Below are 21,545 nucleotides of genomic sequence, written 5' to 3'. Positions count from 1 at the left end.
GAAATGTAAGTATATAGGCTATGTGTATACATACTGAAAAAATAGTGTGGGATTTACTTTGAACAAAATAGACAATTACAAAGAAACTTCGAAGCAGAACGACTGAAATAGTATTTTACAACGTAACGTTACCCCAATAATCTTTGTTTTGTGTACAACTTCGGAAAACCTTTCTTCATACCCTCTAATCAGGTGAAGAAACTTGTAGTTATTTCATAATTAAATGATGCTTGAAAACAGGCACACTACTGATTATGCAGTAGCTATCAGCACGCACTTGAAGCTCTTGCCGAAAGCAAAACAAGGTTTTTGTCGACACCTGCTGGCAGTGCAGCGGTACTACACGTAAAATCAGCTTCCTATACGCATAGAATGACGTGTTTTTGTATCCCTACACCCACTTACCTCAGCTACAACCTTCCGGAGTAAAATGGAAGACATTTTGTGTTTAAATAAATAAAAACGTAAATGTAGTTGTTGACAGTTGTTTTACACATTCCGGAGCATGCGCACTGACGCTCTGTGAAACTCGCTGTTCGCCGTGATTATCGTTTACCGGTAGTTAATCTCCGTAGGAATACGTTGCGTAACGTTACCAGAGCCGGTTATGGCGTTGTTGAGTCGTGCCGGACCATGAGGTGTCTGTATTCATCGTTATTCCGGTATTGGAGTGTGTAAAGAGACTTGTGGCCATGGCTGGTGTGTTTGATATCGACCTGGACCCGCCGGAGGACAACGTCTCGGACGAGGAGCTCGCCGACGGGGTATGTATGTAACCGGTAACCGGCTCGGTTTCAGTTTTTCCGCATCGCCTGGACCTGCCTGAGGATCGATCCGGCACCTTACACGCTTCAGAAACACGGCAGAAAAGTACTATGGCTACTGTAGTAAACTATTACATGACAATACCATGGTACTTTAATATTTACCATGGTAACGTTACTGTATGATTATTATATGGTTTACAAATGTTTTACAAGATGATACATTTACAAAGTACTTACCATGATATATATATATATATATATTATATATATATATATGACAAAACATGTCAATATCGTTAGTATAAGTGGACATATTTGTCTGTTTTAATACGATTTTAGAGTATAAAATAGCTTAATATGGTTAAGATAGCTTAAGATGGTTTCTAGCTGGTCTAAGCTGGACATTAGCTGGTTCAAGCTGGTTGTTAATATGGTGGATCTTCTTGGACCAGCTATAAACCAGTTGGTCAAACTGAAGATATTCTATCTAGCTGATTTTTTTGAAGCACATATTAGCCAGACATAGTGACCAACTCAGACCAGCTAGAAACACAGCTACCTGCTTAAACAAGATTTTTGGATACCTAGCTTCAGAATTGTATTAAATATGAGATCAATTCACTTTTAAAACATTTCAGCTGCAGCTACTTTTTATATCACCGAAATTGAAGCAAAATAGACATTAGAGGCTAAAAGTGTTCAAAAGTTTGAATGTCAGATTTTTAGACTAGCTTTGCTCCTGAATTACTTCTGAAACCACAGAAAATCCTCCATAGGTCCAGCTTGCCTTGGTCTGACACTCTCTGTATTGTTAGACTGGGTCTTGTAATGTGATAACAGCGATCAGTGACCTTAATACTCCAGTTGATGGAAAAGAGCCAGTGCGCATCAGTCACTGGTATAGATTGAGCTTTAATGGCCGTGTCAGATCTGCACACTGTGCATTTGGTGGAAAAGCTGCAGAGATACAAAAAAAAAAAAACTGCAGTCCACACCTCAAACACTCTAAACCTACCATAAACCCCAAAAGTTTGTTTCTGTCCACAGGCCAAGAGTAATGAATGCATGGACCAGTGCAGTGGCTTTGAATTGTGAGTATGTCAAAGTGCTCCTGATTATATTTGTGTAATTTGATGATGTCATTTGAATTTAGCCCTTCAAAAAGTGAAATGTCTTCTCTTGATATTTTATGTTGATATTTTAATGTTTTGGAGCAGTATGGAAGACTGCGAGAAGTTCGAGATCTCCGAGAACAGTGTGAATCAAGGCACGGAGCAGAATCGTCCAGAATGTTTTGAGTTGCTTCGTGTTTTGGGTAAAGGAGGATATGGCAAGGTAAGCAAGACTAGCTGTGCTACCCAGTGTTTCCTCCCTGCATGTGGTGTAGTTTGAACACATAAATAATGCTGCAGAATAATGTAGCCAACACTACTGTTTAAAAATGTTTGTGGTCGGTAAGAGTTTTTGAAAGAAGCTTTGTATGTTGATTTATTTGATTAAAAATAAAATAAATACAGTAGTATTGTGATATATTATTATAATTTAAAATAAATGCTTTCTATTTTAATAGTTTGTAATGTAATTTAAAGTATTTGCAATTTGCTGAAATTTCAGCAAAGAGTTGTTGCTTTCATACATGTTTTTCAGGATTTTTTTGATGAATAGAAAGCTCAAACGAACAGCATTAATTTGAAATAGAAATCTTTTGTAACGTTATAAATGTCATTACTGTCACCTTTGATCAATTTAATGCGTCCTTGCTGAATGGTATCCATAAATTTTTGTCTTGCTGACTTTTGAAAACAATATTGTACGTAATTTGTTTGCACTGAGGTTTTAATGCTTTTAGTTTTCGTTTGCAGATTTTTATTGTAGATCTAACTGTGGCATTTTTATTGGACTGTCATCTTAGCCTATATATGTTACTGGTCCTTTTCTGTTTAAAAAAACAGGTTTTTCAAGTTCGCAAGGTAACAGGGGCAGATTCTGGGAAGATATTTGCCATGAAGGTCTTGAAAAAGGTATGGCCCCCTAAAATTCCCTGAAAGTCAGCATGGGTTGTTCCATCATGCCTGGTCCTGCTGGTTAACAGATTGTATTGGTGTGGTTTGCTGCAGGCCTGTGAATAATGTCTAAGGAATGTTTCATCATTACCTATAAACAGTTTCGATAATGATTGTTTGTATAGTTTTAGTGCGTTTTTCCTTTTTGCAACAGCTGATAAAATTGTTTAATATTAGATTCACTTATTTTGTCACTTTGCATTTGCGAACAAGTGGATCATAACAGAAACACACTGTAGCATTCAATAGTAGGAATATGGCTTTGCTTAAAATGCTTAGTTTAAGGTATTTAGAACACAAGGCACTATAATAGCATACTTAACAGAGTCTAATTTGGCAAGACCACGCATGAGTGGCAGATTTGGTCCTTTATCAACATGATGTGGTCACAATATGATGCAATCTCAGTCAACCAGATTTGCATACCAACAGAATGTGGGTCTGCTCTTATCAATACTTAGTAGACTCTTCATTGTACACTGTAGCTGTAGCTGCTAAATTATCTTTACACCACTCTATGACAGAAGCAGTGCAAGCGATGGCTGTGTACTGAGGCCATGGATGCAGTTTAATTTTGAGATTGATGCTGCGTTGTTCTCTGTGGTTTGCATGATTGAAATGCTGCGGATTCCATTCCCAAATTAGATTTGCACACGTCTGTTTATTGCAACAACAATAAAAGCATTAATGACACCAGCCTGATGAGTTCACAGTTGTGATTAGGGGTGGTACAACCCTCCATCGAATAGATGTTCACAGGATGAAAACGTACAGACATTGCTTGTGTGCTTGGCATTTACTTAAAAACACAACATTTCTTAATGTATTCTGTTGCTTTTGTCTGTTTCAACAGGCCATGATAGTTCGCAATGCAAAGGATACTGCTCATACTAAAGCAGAAAGGAGCATCCTAGAGGAAGTTAAGCATCCCTTCATTGTGGACCTCATATACGCCTTTCAGACTGGAGGCAAACTTTACCTCATCTTGGAGTACCTAAGCGGTGAGTTCAAAACAGCTACTGGTGCTTCCTTGAGCACACAAGTCATCAAATCCTGAACAGAAATAAATTCTAGCAGTAGTATTATTTGTCTTGGCTTTGAGGAAAATTTGATGACTTGTTTTCGAGAATAAATCTGGAATCATGTTTCTGTAACAGGTGGAGAGCTGTTCATGCAGCTGGAGAGGGAGGGGATCTTCTTGGAGGACACAGCCTGGTAAGTGGAGTTTTATCAGTCTTATCAGGGGTCAAGATGACCTGTCTGCTATCTGGTTGAAACGCCTTTGTTGTGTGTAAACGTTGATCTTGTCCAGGAGGCTTTCAAAATTCATTGACTTAACAAATGTAGTTTGTATAGCCTACCCAAATGCTGCTTTGGTAGTTTGTCTGACCAAATATATGAAATTCCTTGAAAATTATTGGAAGCAATAATCATTATAGTTGTTAATTTGTTAAAATTTTCATTATTATTTTTTAATATATAAATGCATATATATTGTGATGCTTTGGAGAAAAATTATGAAATATATCTGAATTATTAAAGGGATTGTTCTATCCAAAAAAAACATTTTTACAAATCTGTCATTATTTTCTTACCCTCATCGTTGTTCCAGACCTGTATGATGTTATTTTTTTCTTTGTAACACACACACACACACATTTAATTTTAAAATATTTTTAATGAGGCTTTACATAGTTATTTTCTGTACAACAATTCATTGTGACCAAGAGCTGTCAAGCTCCAAAAAGGAATAAATCACCTCGAAAGCGGCCTGGATGACTGTTGCACTATATATTAGGAATCTTTTGAACCCTAATTTATATCGAGAAATAAAAAAAAATACATACCAAACACACACACACACACACACACACACATTTAATTTTAAAATATTTTTAATGAGGCTTTACATAGTTCTTTTCTGTACAACAATTCATTGTGACCAAGAGCTGTCAAGCTCCAAAAAGGAATAAATCACCTCGAAAGCGGCCTGGATGACTGTTGCACTATATATTAGGAATCTTTTGAACCCTAATTTATATCGAGAAATAAAAAAAAATACATACAATTTTTTTTTAATTGCTTGAATGTGATACAATAATAATACAATTTAAATTTTGTTTAACAAAGAAAATAAATGTTTGAATCCATTGATTTTGTGAGCATTTAAATTTCTATAAACTATTTATTTATTTACTTACTTGCTTAACTACCTACCACCGTCTAATTTGATTTCCTTCCTAGTTTTTACCTGGCAGAGATTTCCATGGCCTTGGGTCACCTTCATCAGAAAGGCATTATCTACAGAGATCTGAAGCCAGAGAACATCATGCTCAATAACAATGGTAATAAAACACTCATACACACACACGCACACCTGTCCTTTTATCCCAGATAGTCGTCAGACTTGCACCACTGCCTGTTCAATAAAGACTGTTCTCCTCTGGATGTGCTCATTTCATTCTCATCTCAGGTCATGTGAAGTTGACAGACTTTGGACTCTGTAAGGAGTCGATCCACGATGGTACCGTCACACACACCTTCTGTGGAACCATAGAGTACATGTATGTACAAACTTACATTTTCACCCAATTAAAGGTGCACTAAGCGAATTTTGCTAAACGATGTTGATATTTGAAAGCACCAAAACAAACACGTCCATACCCCAGCAGGACCCTGCACCTATTTTGATATCTCCGCCCCACACGTATGTACACAACCGGTCGCCGTGATTTTGCCAAGTAAGACATGTTCCTGGATCAACATCTTTTGTTGATCCTGGATCAACATTACTTTCCAAAAATACAGACTTAACCCAATCCCTACCCCTAAACCTAACCTTACCCATAATTTAATCCTAAAATCAGAGGGAAATGATTAACAAGGGTGTAGAAGCACCTAATCCTGATTGTAAGCCTAAAACTGACATTTCCTGAAAAGTTATCTCTCAATTCTGATTGGTTGATTGGAATGATGTTTCTAGATCAACAAGGATATTGACCCAGGAACATGTACTTGGTCAAATCACGCTCACCGTACACAACCCTGGCAACGACGCAATCTGCTATGCCTTCAGGCATATGATGGGTATGATGTCATGAATAAGTGAAAGCAATGTGTGTTACTATGGTAATTCAGGTTGAATGTGTTTGGTAGTAGAGTGTGTTTTCATGTTTGAATGGTTTAGCTCCATTTCACGTGGAAGACGGCATTGCTCCGATATTTACACGGGTCCTACCTCTTGCCTGATCGTAACCCGTCTTTTTAATGTTTTGTTCCTCTGATATTTTCCCTTTTTTTTTTCTTTCCCCCGATCTGCTAATATCAGTCCTGTGCACTCCAGCTGAGCGCTTTCTTCTCCCCATCCATACTAGACACGCCCCTTACTGCTGATTGGCAGGAAGTGTGTTTTGGGACTCGGTCCAACACTGTGGTCAAAAGCATTTTCAAATATTGCTTAGTGCACCTTTAAACAAACTTGTTTATGCTAATGTAACTTCTAGATGTAAATGGATATTGTAAAAACAAAGTTAATCAGAATTGGCCAAGTTGATACTGATGTTGTACAAACCATGAAAATTTCTAAGCAGCCTGTTTTTGCATCTTTTTCTCAAATAAATGGTCTGTGTAGGCTAGAAAGGGAGCTTTGTTTTGTTTACCAACTTGAACTTCACTTTAAAAGAGCAAGAAAAATCATGTTTTCAACGATGTGGCCTCTTGAAAGTCCATACAGAGCAGTTCATGGAGGTCAGAGACTCCATCAATCATGTTAACTGAAGCCTTATTTGGAGCCTCCGGTGTCATTTAGGTCAAAGTAAAAAAAACTGCAGCACAAAAAATGGTTGGTGTGCAGGCCTTTTCTCTCTTCTCTCATTCATTCCGTCTCTCTCTCTTTGTTTCTCTTGTCCTCTCCCTCTTTCAGGGCACCAGAGATCCTCATGAGAAGCGGCCATAACCGAGCTGTGGACTGGTGGAGTCTGGGAGCACTGATGTATGACATGCTGACAGGAGCTGTGAGTGTCCCATCTTACATCTCCTTCCTGATATGTTGCTTCTCCATTAATGTTTTACATTAAGTTAAAGACAAAGTAGGTCAGAAAGCTGTAGATAAATATATACATATAGGGAAAAAAAATTAACTTAAATGATTTTAGCAAATGGCTGCAATATAACAAAGAGTGAAAAATTTAAGGGGGTCTGAATACTTTCCGTACCCACTGTACATATGCATATATGGAGGGAGAGGGAGAGTAGTCTATGTAAATACATACACTACTGGACAAAAGTTTGGGATTAAATGTTTTTTAAATAAGTCCTTTATGCTCACCAAGACTGCATTTATTTGATCAAAAATACAGTAAAAACCGCAATATTGTGAAATAATATTACAACTACAAGTTCCATTTCTATTGTCTAATTTTGTTCAAATAAAATTCTGTTTCTAATATCTATTTAAAAATTATTATTTTTTCCCTGCAGTGGCAAAGTTGAATTTTCATCAGCCATTACTTGACAATCAGTGTCATATAATTCTTGAGAAATTAATCTAATATGCTCATTTAATGCTCAATTTATTTGATCATTTTTCTATATGGTGATGCTTAATATTTTAGTTTTTCTTTGATGAATAGAAAGTTCAGTAGAACAGCACTCTATATATATATATATATATATATATATATATATATACACGCATGCATGCATACATACATATACATATACAATATACAATCTCATAAACCTCCTGCCATTCATTAACTTTAGTTTTCAGTTAATTAGACCGAGGAAGACCTTACATCTTGACAAGGAATACGTGTGAAAATTCATTATTGATAATCTCTGGTGAGGTGTTCTATTGACATTTTTTTGCTAGACAGAGATTCTATTGCCCTAGTTTGTGACCTCTTTAGACACTGTTTTGACTGTGTGAACCCAAAAATAAATTTAATATATACACGCATGCATGCATACATACATATACATATACAATCTCATAAACCTCCTGCCATTCATTAACTTTAGTTTTCAGTTAATTAGACCGAGGAAGACCTTACATCTTGACAAGGAATACGTGTGATAATTCATTATTGATAATCACTGGTGAGGTGTTCTATTGACATTTTTTTGCTAGACAGAGATTCTATTGCCCTAGTTTGTGACCTCTTTAGACACTGTTTTGACTGTGTGAACCCAAAAATAAATTTAATGGAACTTTATTCAAACAGTTAATGTAAACAAATTTAGATAAAACCTGGAACCAACACTACATGACCAAAAGTATGCGGACACCTGAACCGCGTATTTGTATGCACTTGTTTGACATTTAATTCTAAATCTGTTAGCATTAATACAGGGTTTCTCCTACAAAACCGCTTCCACTTTTCTTAGGCCTCATCCACACGGAGATGCATTTAGCTGTATACGTAAACATTTTGTATCATATCGGCGTTTCGTCCAGACGGATCCGGCATTTTGGGAGCCTGAAACCGCTATTTTTTGAAACCGGGTCCCAAAGTGGATAAATCTGAAAATGACACCCTTGCGTTTTCATGTGTACAGCCAATCCGTATATTTTGTGAAACGATGATGTCATCACCCCACTTCTGCCATGCTCCAAGTCTTCTTCTCCGTTTTTAGGGTTGTGTCTAGAAGGGATACAGCTAAAAGCGGAAGCTATCAATAAATGTCATTTTCTACCTATTAGATTGTGTTTTATTAACTCCTACACCTACCCCAACCCTAAACCTACCTCTTACAATAATGCAGTGTGACAAAAATTATGCTATATTGATGTGCGCATGCCCAGTAGATGAATCTGTATACCATCTAACCTTAACCCGTTTTTAGTGCATCTCTGTGGCAGAATTACAGTGCCACATACTGGTCTCGCATGTATACTACATCATTTGTGGTTTCAGTGGCAACCAAATCTGGTTTCAGTGGTTTTGTGTGTAAGCAGATATTTCTTGAGACGACGCCGTGTTTACAGAAGAATGAGGGGAAAAAAAAGTTTGGATAGGGAAAACTCTGGCTGAGTTGTGGATGAGCTCTTAGAGGACTTGATGCTAGATGTTGAATGTAATTTCCTCCCATTCAGACAGATTTAAAAACAAAATAAGCATTATTGTGAAGACATCAAGTGACTTATGAATTTGTGCACAGAGTACAAACTAAGTTTACCCAGACTGTTCTTTAACCTCTTAACTTTCTCCTACAGCCACCATTCACTGCAGAGAATCGGAAAAAAACCATAGACAAAATCCTAAAGTGCAAACTGAACCTTCCACCTTACCTCACCCAAGAAGCACGGGACCTTCTGAAAAAGGTAGAAGTCTTAAGGTCAATCAGGTTTCACGCCAATGTGGAATTCTCCTATTGCTCAACTAACGGGGTTGTGTATTTGTGTGTGTTTCACACCCAGCTGCTGAGAAGAAACGCATCAACGAGGATGGGAGCAGGTCCTAGAGATGCTTTAGATCTCCAGGTATCTGCCCTTATGATACAGTAGACTTATTATCATAAAAGCAGGAGATTGCATATAGTGGCTTTTTATATATTTTAAAAACCGTTTTATTTTTTTAGGCCCATTCCTTCTTCAGACACATGAACTGGGATGAACTGCTGTCTTTTAAAGTTGAACCTCCCTTTAAGCCTTTTTTGGTACGAGATAGTGTTTTCTCTCTCTGTACAATCAACTGTTTGTCTCTTTTATTGCGTGTTTAGAGTTATTATTATAGAGCTCATGATATAGTATCTGATGATAACTCCTCACAGAACTCTATTTCTGCAGCGATCAGCAGATGATGTTAGCCAGTTTGACTCCAAGTTCACTAGTCAGACTCCCGTGGACAGTCCCGATGACTCGACACTCAGCGAAAGCGCCAACCAAGTCTTCCTGGTCAGTTTGTTTTCCTGGTCACCTTTTGGGCTAAATTTATCTCTGCACTTTTTAAATATATGGTCTTTCCACCAACACTATACTGCTGTGAGGACTCCAGCTGTATTACATTTATTTGAAATGCACCAATAAGGAACTTTTTTTTATGTTTATTGGCCAATAACAGAATAGAAAATATTACAAGTATGATATTAACAATATTATGGGCTACTGATAGTATAGGGTACTGCTTTGTATACACTACCATTCAGGGGTCATAAGATTTTTTTTTTAGGTTTTTGAAAGAAGGCTTTTATGCTCACAAAGGCTGCATTTATTTCATCAAAAATACAGTAATATTGTGAAATGTTATTATAATTTGTCATTTTATATTTAAAAAAAAGTACACTACCGGTCAAAAGTTTGGGATCATAACGATTTTTTATTTTTTTTACAGGAGTTTCTTATGCTCATCAAGGCTGCATTTATTTGATCAAAAATACAGGAAAAAATTTAATATTGTGAAATATTATTATAATGTAAAATAAAGTTATTCTATTTTAATATACATTCAAATGTAATTTATTCCTGTGGTGGTAAAGCTGAATTTTCAGCATCATTACTCCAGTCTTCAGTGTTACATGATCCTTCAGAAATCATTCTAATATGCTGATTTATTATCAGTGCTGAAAACTGTTGTGCTGCTTAATATTGTTTTGGAACCTGTGATGCTTTTTTCAGGATTCTCTGATGAATAAAAAGTTAAAAAAGAAGAGCATTTATTTGAAATGGAAATCTTTTCTAACAATATACATTACATTTCAAAAGTTTGGGGTCAGTACATTTTTATTCTTCCTTTTTTTGAAAGAAATTAAATACTTTATTCAACAAGGATGTGGTAAATTGATAATTGATTATATTTTAAATAAATGCTGTTCTTTTTAACTTTTTATTCATCAAAGAATCCTGAAAAAAGTATCGCAGTTTCCCCAAAAAATATTTGGCAGCACAACTGTTGCCACCATTGATAATTCTAATAATAAATCCGCATATTAGAATGATTTCTTATGGATCATGTGACACTTTAGACTGGAGTAATGGCTAATGGAAATTCAACTTTGCATTACAGAAATAAATTATATGTTAAAGGATATTAAAATAGAAATCATTATTTTATATTGTAATAACATTTTGCAAGATTGTTTTTTTTTCTGTATTTTTGATCAAATAAATGCAGCCTTGATGAGCATAAGAGACTTCTTTAAAAAACATTACATTACTGATCCCAAACTTTTGATCGGTAGTGTATATATTTAATATATTAAAACAAAATTTTCAGCAGTTCAAATAAACGGCATTTATTTGCAATAGAAATCTTTTGTAACAATGTAAAAGTCTTTACTGTAACTTTTGATCAATTTAATACATCCTTGATGGAAAAAAAAAGTATTAATTTCTTTCAGAAAAACCTTACTGGCCCTAAACTTTTGAGTTGTAGTGTAGATAAATAAACAAAGATGTTCTTCAGACAAATAGTGTAATATTACTCACCACTAAAGCCTTGGTGTACGTGACAGCATAGTCCAAACATAACAAGAACCCGACTGAAGCCTCCAAATTTGTTTATACACCATTTGATCTTAATTATCATCAGCATGCTGTGTAGAGCACTCAAGAATGTGTACGAGATTCATTTCTGACTTCCGACCTACATTGTCAGTGTGTGGTAAATTACTTCTTTTTGTAGACAAACTTACGAGAAAGGGATAATGTCTCTCATCTGGTCTGTATTATTACTGTTTAACTGTTTTTTCCAGCTCTTAGCGTGACATGCTCTTTTTTTGGTTCATCATAATTGCACATCCTCTACACTCATCTACTTTTTTTCCCCTTTTATTTTGTCTTACCCAAACTTTTTTTTTTCCCCCATTTAATCTCTTCTCGGATGTCGTCTCTCCTCAGGGCTTTACGTACATAGCTCCATCTGTGCTCGAAAACATCAACGAGAAGTTCACTTTTGAGCCAAAATCCCGTTCACCTCGCAAGCTTCTGGGAAGCCCAAGAACACCAGTGAGGTAATGTTTTTCTCATTCCACTTAGATTCACAGTTTGAAGTGTGTATAATGTAGTTATGTCCAGTTTTATGATCTTGTAGGGCTGGGTAAAAAAAATATAGATTTTTTTCCCCCCCAGATTTGTCATGATCTGCATTTGAAGAAACGGATTACTTTTAAGAATGAATCATTAAAATAAGCTCACAGGCTGTGTCTGAATATGCTTGCTTCCCTACTATATAGTAGGTGGAAAACAGTACATGAGAAGAGTAGTAGGTCCGAATTAATAGTATTTAAACATTAGGCGGAAAAATACCCAAATGCCTTACTACTTCCTCTCTCTCTATATATATTTATACTTCTATATGTATATATATACTAACTAATCGAAATGTGTATTTATTCCCAGCCCTGTGATTTTGTAGGGAATGACATTGATTTCATTTATCTGAGCTTTATGTCCAAGATTGTGTACATGCTGTAACATGCTTATCTAGTCATGTTTATCCTGGTTTTGCATTTGTAATTTAACATGAATCGAGATCCGTAACCCGTGATGCCATACTTGCTTTTTCCAGCCCTGTGAAGGCTGAAGGGGTAGACGGTTGGACTCGGGGTCCACCCTTCCCAGAATTGCCCACAACCACCTCCTCTCTCCTGCAGCCCACTGATACACCCATGGAGGTGTCTAATGTGGAGCAGCTGGACATTAGCAGCAACATGGAGGTGTCAGCCCCTCTCCCCATCAAAAAGCCATCCAACACGGGGTCATTCGTGAAACCGACTCACCCAGCGAGCGGCAGGAGACCCAAGCATTTAAGGATGAATCATTGATGAACATCTTAAGTTTTGTATTTTAGGAATTTATCAAATTACCCAAAAGGCCTTTCTGCACCCAGTTTCTGTCTCTTAAACACTTGCTGCACCAGTGTACTTCATGCAAGCATGCAGAGCTGTGACCTCTCTCTGCTTGCATTATGGTGAGGGGGGCTGCTGCTTGCTATGAAAAAGAGAACACCTTGCACTCTGAGCATGAATTTCACAGTTTATCTTTTATATGCCATGCTCATGCAAAACATAAGGGAGAATACATAGTATCTTCGGTTGTATATTTGAAGTTTGATCTGAGACACTGAGTTTGAGCCACTTGTTATTGTGTTTTGCTTGACTGTTCTAACTAAAAGTAACAGTATTTAAATGGATAGTTCACCCAAAAAATATCAATTCTGCCATGTACTCACCTTTATGCCATTCCAAACCTGTATAACTTGCCTTCTTTCTTCTGTGGAACACAAAAGAAGATTTTGTTTTGTTGTTTTAGACCGATTGACTTTCATTATGTGGACAAACACAGTTGTATCGTGCTTCAAAATGTCTTCTGTTGTGTTTCACAGAAGAACAGAAAGTCATACAGGTTTGGAAAGACATGAGGGTAAATGATGGCATAATATTAATTGTTGGGTGAATTGTCTTTTTAAAATGGCAAGAAGATCCAGGTCTACATTCTTGAGGAATCTGTCTGATTTGCTTTGTTTTTGATTCTTAATTCATCAATAGTTGTTAGGACCCCTAGAATCACAGATGTAGGGTACTTGGAGCTCTATAGTCGTGTTAGTCTAACCTACCAATGATAAACTATGAAGTAAAAATGTTTTTTTTTTTTTTCTTTGCTGCAGGTTCATGAGACAGTGTTAGATGACCTCAAGGCATTATTCTCTTATTTTGATCTGCTCTTGATTACATTTCAAATTCATACATTCAAGTATGAATCTACCTGCACTCTGGGCATCAAATCACTGTTTTTCTTTTCAACAGTAAAAAGCTATTTAACAACCAATTTTCTGACCAAAGCATTTTAAAACTACTGTATTACTATATTAATATTACTACTGGATAAATCCTCATAATCCAGAGTACAGTTACTTCTTTCTAAGCCACATCCACAAACACAAATTCCAGTAATACTATACTGACTTTAAACAGAATGCTTATTTAATTTATTTAATTTTTAATCCTAATATTGAAGACACCAAGACGAGTTTTGAAATAGTTTCCTTAACACTTCCCCCCCCCCCCCCCGAATATGTGTTTTGACCTATTTATTTTTCAGGTGCCGTATAGATTTGTAAACTATGCAAATTATTTATTCTTTATAGTCAAAAATGCTATTCAGGATTTAGCCGGATTAGTAACATGAACACATGCCTTCTTCTTTCTACAAAGGTGTTGGAGTCAAAACTATTTTATTATTCTCGGGGACATTAAAAATGTGATTTTAAATATGTTTTCAGGATGTGCACTGTACACTAGAAAACCACTGGATTATTGTTTTATTGAATTTTGATTAAATAAGCTTGGATATATGTGGTTAAGGGGAAAGAAAATCTCTATTCTAGATCAATCCAGAATGATGGAAGCATAATAAAGTAGTAAATCTTTCCCAAAAAAAACAAAAAACAGTATTTATTTCATTGCTGTACATAGACATGATTCTTCATGAATGTTGGTGCTCTTTCCTTGTATTATAGTTCTTACAGATACAGTGTGTATTGTATGATGAAGTGACGCCTTGAACTGGTGGACACTGAATCTGCATCTTGTTAAGATTGTGCTGTACGTAAGCCATCATGGGTGGTTCTTTGTTTCGTGTTTCACAGGCATTCCTGTGCTCATAGAAGTGTTATTGTTATCAATGAACATCTGTGTGTGAGGCTGCGATTGCGTCAATGACCGCATTTAAACGATTTCTGAATGACACACTTTTTTCCCATGGGAATGTAAAATAGGCTTGTTTTCTGCTTGAGAACATTGTTCTGGTGTGACATTGTAATTCACTGACTGAATGTGATGTTTAGCTCACATCCTCAAACTCTAATTTCCGTCATGTAGATTGTAATTGTGGTTGGACATTAGGAGGCCATTGCTCTGATTGAACTGTCTGGACTTTGCAGCAGTTTCCATCAAGCCAATAATTGGCTGTACTCACTATGCACAGGAAGCATGATTGTGAATATCTTAAGCTGTCAGATACAGTGCCTACTGATAAACAACAGCCTGCTGTACTGTGGCAGTTAACAGCCAGTAACAGCTTCATATGTGAAAGCCTTTGATTTTGAAATCTGTGCGAGACCAGCAGCTTAATTAAATTGCCTCTTAACTGGTACTTTGACTATGGAAGCATCCCATTTTGCCTTCGCATACACAAATATCTACCGTTTATTCTATGCAATGCTGGCTGAGAGAGAGGGCTCTGTAATGTGGCGTAAATGGCTTTATGTATCACTTGTGTCAGTCTGATGACTTGGATGTTGTCCATGAGCCCAGTCCATATAATCACTAGACTCATGGCGTAGGTTTAAAACCTCTCAAACCGTCTCCCACTGATTCTTGCAGTCATGTTGGAATATTAAGACATAAGTTGGTGCTATGTGTTAATGGTCTGTTTTTTTATCTTCATTAATATATGTTCTTTATAAAAATGTAATCTGGTGTGTAGTTGCGCTTTAGAAAGAGTTGAACTAAACCTGATCTTGAAAATCTGCGGTACTCCTTCAGGTTAGAGTTGGAACCAATTCTGAAACTTCCTGGATTATAAAGTAAAAAGAAAATGCCTGTGAAAAGAATTGAGATGCAGATGAGGATGCATTTTGCATTTTAAATGCAAATGCTTGAAGTGCTGTGTTTATTAGACAGTGGCACGTTTGGTTTAAACAATGAAGATGTAAAGTATGGAATGGCGAGATTGATTCATATCTGGTGTTTTGTGATTGCTCGTGTTTATTTTAAAATTCATTTAAATTTAACCTTAGTGAATTTGAACATTTACCAAGCAAACCTGCATTTACTGGGCAAAGCATTTCAGTGACACTTTTTAACAGATTGAAAAATTTATTTGGTCAAATATACTGGATAAAAATACAACTGTAACCGCATACTGCATGATGATACTAAAATAGATATTTCGTCTTCAAAGCTTTGGTTTATTACAGTGTAAGTACAACATGATTAGAAAAATACCATGTATCTGTGGAAAGGCCTGAATTACAATAATAATAATAATAATAATTCAAAAGCCATTGTGTGTTGTTCAGTCACAAAAATCACATGGTTACAAAATTCTAATGCTACATCATTTGATAAATCAGTAGTTCATGTGCAAATAACTCACATTCAGATTATTACCAAAGAAATCAGAATACTTCAAATTGAATGCAAAATCCAGAACTCTTTATGATTGGAGTCTAAAATGCATTTAAAACAAATTCAGTTGCAAAAACCACAGTATCTGACAAAGGATCATACCAAAAGTCCCAGTATCCATGACAAATAAAACAAAACAAAAATTGAAATACATTTGAGACAACTGAATTTCTGCCACATTATTTGTGAGTGTTTTCTCCACAAATACAATATGAAGAAATCCATTTGTCTCCACTGTATTTGTCTGCTTACACCCACAAGGTAATTAGTAAAACCAGAGATGACATGCAAGAACAAAAAGAGGAATATAAATTATAAACACTAAAAAAATAAAGGAGTCCCAACATGCGACAATAATAATAGTTAATAATAATAATAATACAAGAGCTGGTGAAAACACTTGTCCTTTTGACAAGTTATCTATATTTCAAAAATTCAAAACTGGAGCTTTTTCTAGAGCCCTTTGCCTTATAACAAGTGCTGTTTGCTCAAAGGAGATGTCTGAGAGGAACAATCCACATTCTGTGGATCCACTGCTGGTTGAATGTTTCAATATGCCACAACACTGTGTTTCCGTCCTTTCTGTGAGATTTCAGTATATTTGTAAATAAGCTGATGTTGCACCATCTTTCCACTTATGCACCTTGTCTGTGATGACAGTGCGGCAGAGAGGGCAGGTTCTCTCCTGGTTAAGCCACTGGGCGATGCACTCCTCACAGAAGATATGCTGGAGACAATCAAACAGTAAATATTTGACATTTATGCACATGCATTGTGTGACACTGTGTATTACATCTACAGAAACAAAAGTCATGTGCTGAAAGATAAAAAAAATAAAATGAAATAAAAAAGTGGACAGGACACATTGTAACATTCATTGCTTATTAGCCTTAACGGAGTACTAGCTGTAGTAAAATTAGTGCCAACACATTTGTCTGTTTACAGAAAAATAATGTAAATATGACCATCTTGTAAAATAATTTAACAAAAGAATTACATGAGCTAATTTTCTCATTTAAAATGTCTTTTTCATGTGGGTTGAGATTAGCTTTGTAATAAAATACTGCGCTCAAGATGCTTTATGGTTTAGCCTCGGAAAGTGGAGGTTAAGTGGAATGACATCAGAGGTCAAACTCAAGGACCACATTCTCACCTGACACACGAGGACCCGAGGCTGCTTAAAATCAGCTTGACAGATCGGACAAATGTCACCTGCCTCTCTAATCTGAGCAGGACTGGCTGGAGCTCCGTTCACCTTTACAGACAGGTAAAAACAACATTAAACAGCACATACAGAAAACCAGACATTTGTCTATCATTTCACTATTTGTGTTACAGATTACCCAACAAATATTTCAGACTAAGAGGAGCACAGGACAGGTAAAAGGCGATCTTTTGTACCTCAGGACTGAAAAAAGTCCGTAATTGTTTTTGCAATGATCCTGACAGTCCATACAAGGCCAAAAGCTAAAAATAAGAAACATTATAAGATCAGATTATTGGGATGTCTCCTAATAATGTATTGGTTTCAAATGGCAGCTTATTGTAATGATTGTACTCACCTTCATTATGAGGTAGAGCAAGGCTAGCAGGATTCCCAGAGTCAGACCCACTGAGGTGTCCATCTCATCGTAGCTGACCAGATAGCGGAACCAAAGCGGGACAGGAGCGATCACTTGATACAACTGACCCACCTCCTCTATGAGCATGTACCACTGACCCTATGGAAAGCAGGATGGATACAGTGAAGCTAACATTCATTTCGATTCAGAGCAGCAAAATAAATAATGTTACAAATCATGCTCACCCTTCGCCGGTATGTCATGAGTGGGGAGGGGATGAGGAGAATAAGACACTTGAGCCCCATGAAGAAAAACTTCAAAATGAAGTTAGTCACACCGACACTCCATAAAACCTCCCAGAAGTTCTGGGAATCTATTGTAGCGTTGGCAAAAATGAGGCTGAGGGATAAAAGAAAAAAGAGAGAGACGATTATATTTACATGGTACGTATTTGTCATTTAGTGGACATTTAGTTATTTAGTTGATATATTACATTAAACGTAGAACAGTTTGTGGTGAAGTGAGGTTTGGGGATACAATGTAAAGCACTTACCAGCGATAAAGTGACTGGGTGTGAAAAGTGTACAACACGAGGAGACTGGAGGATGTGAGGAACAGCAAAAGCCAGGCACAATGCAACTTTGTCCTTCGGTCCTTTATACAGGAGAAAAAACAAAGGAGCCATCAGATTATTATTATTATTTTTAGTTTGTTTAGTTATATATAAATATACACACACACAAACTCAACCATTCAAAATTTTGGGGTTTGTAAGATCACATGATGTGTCAAATGATCCGTCAAAATGCTCATTTGTTGCTGAGGAAACATTTATTATTATCATCAATGTTGAAAACAGTTGTGCTGCTTAATATTTTTGTGGAAATAGTATAACTTTTTTACCGGATTCTTTAGTGAGTAGAAAGTTCAAAAGAACAGCATTTATTCAAAGAGAAATATTCTGAAACATTATAAATATATTTACTGTCACTTTTAATCCATTTAATATAAATTCCTTGAGGAGTTTTTATATTGCTCTTGATGTGAATAGACTTTTGCGCATGAAGCAAATTTGCTCAAGGGCACAATCGTCAAAGTTCATAGATCACCACAACAGATTAACCTATAACCCTACTTAGAGGTGTTACAAGCACTGATCTATAACTCCCCAGTTAAATATCAAATAATATGGTAGACTCACGTGGAGAAAGACTAGCGTTTGAATGCTTTTGTTGACATACATAAAGGTGGTAAACAAACCAACTGCAACAGCCAGACCTACAGAAAAATAACAACACAGACGCGTGACAGGTTAATGACCTTTACACATCATAACTACTGCATAAACAGCTGTTCTCACTAACACGTACCCAGGGCATGCTGGATGACTAGTTTCGCACAGAGAATAACTATGAAGGGGAGACTCTTCTTGAGCCAGCGCAGGAGGTAGCGCAGCTCCGATAACGAGCTGCTGGATTCTCCGGAATCCAGGTCAGACTCGCTGCTGTCTGACTCGTGCTCGTGGCTGTGTGTGTGTCCGTGGCTGTGGCTCGCTGCTCTCGGCCTCCGCGACGTTGCGCCGCGTCCGCTGCCGATAGAAACCCGGACGTCCTCGTCTGTTTCCGGCCTGTTGGCACTTCCAGCGCCGGGCATTCGGGCGAGCAGCTCCGGCTGCAGGGTTAATGACAGCCCGTTCCCTCCCTGCGGGCTCGGATCGGTTTGCATCGGATCAAGTGAATCCCTCAGTTTAAACGCTCTTCTGGACTCGCTATATGCTCCTCTGTTGAAAAATAAACCAGATCAGTGCATCAGAAGACAGACATAAAACAGGCAAACTCCATGTAAATATAATAAACTCCATTTTATTATAATGTACTAAGAAATAATTTTTTGGTCGCTCGGAGAGGGTTTCTCTCACTACTAGCAAGTGGGGAGTGTGAAATTAAAAAGAGTGGAACTGTAAAAAAATGTGGGCCTTGTGGGTGTGACGGGAAATTGATGTCGCTCCGCTCCAGTGATCCAATCCAAAGACTATAGAATACCCTTAAAGGGATTTTGTCCAATCAGCGCGTTGCTTGGGGACACGCAAAGCTCGATGCGTTGGTGTTTACAACCAGTTTTGCTGGGTCAGAAATATACAAACTATCCTCTTTTTTTTTTTTTTTTTTTTACATTTTGTCTGAAACAAGTTCCTTATTTCAATTACTTCTGAATAGAACTGTTTTATAAAATGTCACCATAATATTTATGCTGTTGTGAATATCAACACCTGCCTCGTGTATGTGTATATATATATCTATATCTATATATGTATATCTATATATATCTATATCTATCTATATATATATATATATATATAAATAACGTTTTGACCAGTCACGTTTAGCTACGCTATTCTTGCCCTAACGTTTGTTATATCGCAAAAATGATCGTATTCTATATAATATCATAACTGCTACTCCACTGTAAAATTGTGGCCACTCCCAACTTTTTATGGTCCACCCAAAATGGAAATCCTTGCGGCGCTCCCGTCCGAAGCAACAGCAGTGTTGCTCGTATGATAATCCTTAGTTACACATCTGTTTACATGATTATTCTAGTGCATACTGTAACATATAAATGAACTGCTCTAAACTTCGGTGTTGACAGAACATATTCGCTAGCCATAACTGCATTAAATCAAGGATAATATAACATCTCCAACGGTTTATATCTAAGGTTCTTGATGGTTTTATGAAAGCTAAAAAATTGCTCTTTAGAGTAAAGGTCTTAATAAATAAATACCTGTCATACTGCGCGCGGAGTTTCATGATAAAGCACCGATCTCCATTCTACAGGCTATGGTGGTGTTTGAACGATCAAAACACAATAACTAAAAGAGATTATAATCAAAACAGCTCAATCGGCTAAAGGAGTTTGGTTTCAGCTTGACAATGTTCCGGGAGCCATCTAGCCTGACCTACTAAAGGAACCAGTCCAGTGGCTCTGCTGGAAAGCAAAATAAAAGTCCTCAATAAGGCCGTCTCTTGCTTTCAAAATAAAAGCCCAATTTAGGCGATAAACTCAGCTCACCAAATTCATTTACCCACCCTCGTGTTGTTCCGAATCCGAAGCCGTATTACTTACTTTATTTATTTGGGAAACAAAATGAGATGTTAAGTACAATGACATAACGTCTCAATCACCATTCCTTTGCATCTTTTTTCCGTATAATGAAAGTGAATGGACACTGAGAGAAGCTTTTTGATGTTGGTGCAAGAAACCGTTTAACTCACCTGCATTCAGGTTTGTTGTTAATGTTCTGGTTGGTTGATAATGTCTCAAGGTGCCCTCATTCCATTGATTATGATCTGTTTCTTTTTCCCACTGTAGAAACACCAGCTGGATTCTTTTGCTGAACTGGCTGAGTCCCTCTGCTTTAACATTTGAATCATAATAGGTTATATATCCTTTTCCTCCCAAGCTTTGTCTACATTAGAAAATCAAAGTCCAGCCAATCCGAATACCTCCACTCATGTCCACACCACAGCATGGTGTCTGTCTGTCTGCTCTGAATTTGAACATGTGATGGTAAGATGTGTCTTATAAGCATGCTTATGCTTCTTTCTCACTCTCTTTCAGGTTGTCTCACAACAGTCACTTTGCTGTTGCTCAGTGTGCTGTAGGCCTTTGTGATAGTTACTGTTTTTGTAAGTACTGTAAAAGTAAGCCTAAATTAAATTTAAAGTATTAATTTCACAGTGGTTAAATGGGTTCAATAACAAGTGTTATTTACAGTATTTGTAGCATAAACTTTTTTCAACTCGTAAAAAAAGGTAAAAGAAGTCAAAATGGTGAGGCGCATATAATGGAATTGAAATTTCTGAGTATTTAAAAGCAGAAATGTGATGCTTAGAAATTTTGTTTTTGTTTTCAAAGCACTGAATTAATTATTTTATTATTATTTGAGATGAGGTTAGCAGACTTTGTTTTTATACACTAAAATCATGTTGACAATAATATTGTTTACAGTATTTTAATAT

General features: G+C 36.7%; 2 protein-coding genes and 1 long non-coding RNA gene across 3 annotated transcripts; 2 read left to right on the top strand and 1 right to left on the bottom strand.

The window, feature by feature from the left end:
- The first annotated feature begins 332 nt into the window (after positions 1-332).
- rps6kb1a (ribosomal protein S6 kinase b, polypeptide 1a) lies at positions 333-13,704 on the top strand. Its single transcript, XM_016229719.1, has 15 exons — positions 333-764; positions 1,815-1,858; positions 1,985-2,102; positions 2,720-2,788; positions 3,684-3,831; positions 3,988-4,045; positions 5,075-5,175; positions 5,304-5,394; positions 6,753-6,843; positions 9,048-9,155; positions 9,252-9,314; positions 9,413-9,490; positions 9,621-9,728; positions 11,670-11,782; positions 12,340-13,704. The coding sequence occupies exons 1-15, from the start codon at positions 693-695 to the stop codon at positions 12,593-12,595; spliced, it is 1,518 nt and encodes a 505-aa protein (XP_016085205.1). The 5' UTR covers positions 333-692; the 3' UTR covers positions 12,596-13,704.
- Positions 13,705-13,832: 128 nt separating this feature from the next.
- Positions 13,833-20,497, bottom strand: LOC107548875 (RING finger and transmembrane domain-containing protein 1). Its single transcript, XM_016229718.1, has 9 exons — positions 20,308-20,497; positions 18,894-19,303; positions 18,725-18,801; positions 18,077-18,177; positions 17,769-17,922; positions 17,524-17,682; positions 17,363-17,428; positions 17,115-17,216; positions 13,833-16,688 (listed from the first exon to the last, which is right to left on the bottom strand). The coding sequence occupies exons 1-9, from the start codon at positions 20,331-20,333 to the stop codon at positions 16,554-16,556; spliced, it is 1,230 nt and encodes a 409-aa protein (XP_016085204.1). The 5' UTR covers positions 20,334-20,497; the 3' UTR covers positions 13,833-16,553.
- On the top strand, positions 19,253-21,082 carry LOC107548876 (uncharacterized). The gene is made up of 3 exons (XR_001604507.1): positions 19,253-19,649; positions 20,743-20,808; positions 20,896-21,082. It is a non-coding gene; the product is annotated as an uncharacterized lncRNA (long non-coding RNA).
- Positions 21,083-21,545: the final 463 nt, after the last annotated feature.

This window comes from Sinocyclocheilus grahami, unplaced genomic scaffold, assembly GCF_001515645.1.
Source record: "Sinocyclocheilus grahami isolate Dianchi unplaced genomic scaffold, SAMN03320097.WGS_v1.1 scaffold356.1, whole genome shotgun sequence".
Taxonomy (NCBI): Eukaryota; Metazoa; Chordata; class Actinopteri; order Cypriniformes; family Cyprinidae; genus Sinocyclocheilus; species Sinocyclocheilus grahami.
Note: the sequence above shows the minus strand (reverse complement) of the source record. Positions and strands in the feature narration are given on the sequence as shown.

Bases quoted from the DNA above. Each gene is read 5' to 3' on its own strand.
- LOC107548875 (XM_016229718.1), bottom strand. From the start codon at position 20,333: ATGAAACTCCGCGCGCAGTATGACAG. The intron at 17,683-17,768 runs GTGAGCATGATT...TGCTTTCCATAG, and splicing joins TCATGACATACCGGCGAAGG to GGTCAGTGGTACATGCTCAT. The intron at 16,689-17,114 runs GTGAGAATGTGG...GATTGTCTCCAG, and splicing joins CTCGGGTCCTCGTGTGTCAG to CATATCTTCTGTGAGGAGTG.
- rps6kb1a (XM_016229719.1), top strand. From the start codon at position 693: ATGGCTGGTGTGTTTGATATCGACCTGGACCCGCCGGAGGACAACGTC. The intron at 9,315-9,412 runs GTATCTGCCCTT...TTATTTTTTTAG, and splicing joins GAGATGCTTTAGATCTCCAG to GCCCATTCCTTCTTCAGACA. The intron at 9,729-11,669 runs GTCAGTTTGTTT...GTCTCTCCTCAG, and splicing joins GCGCCAACCAAGTCTTCCTG to GGCTTTACGTACATAGCTCC.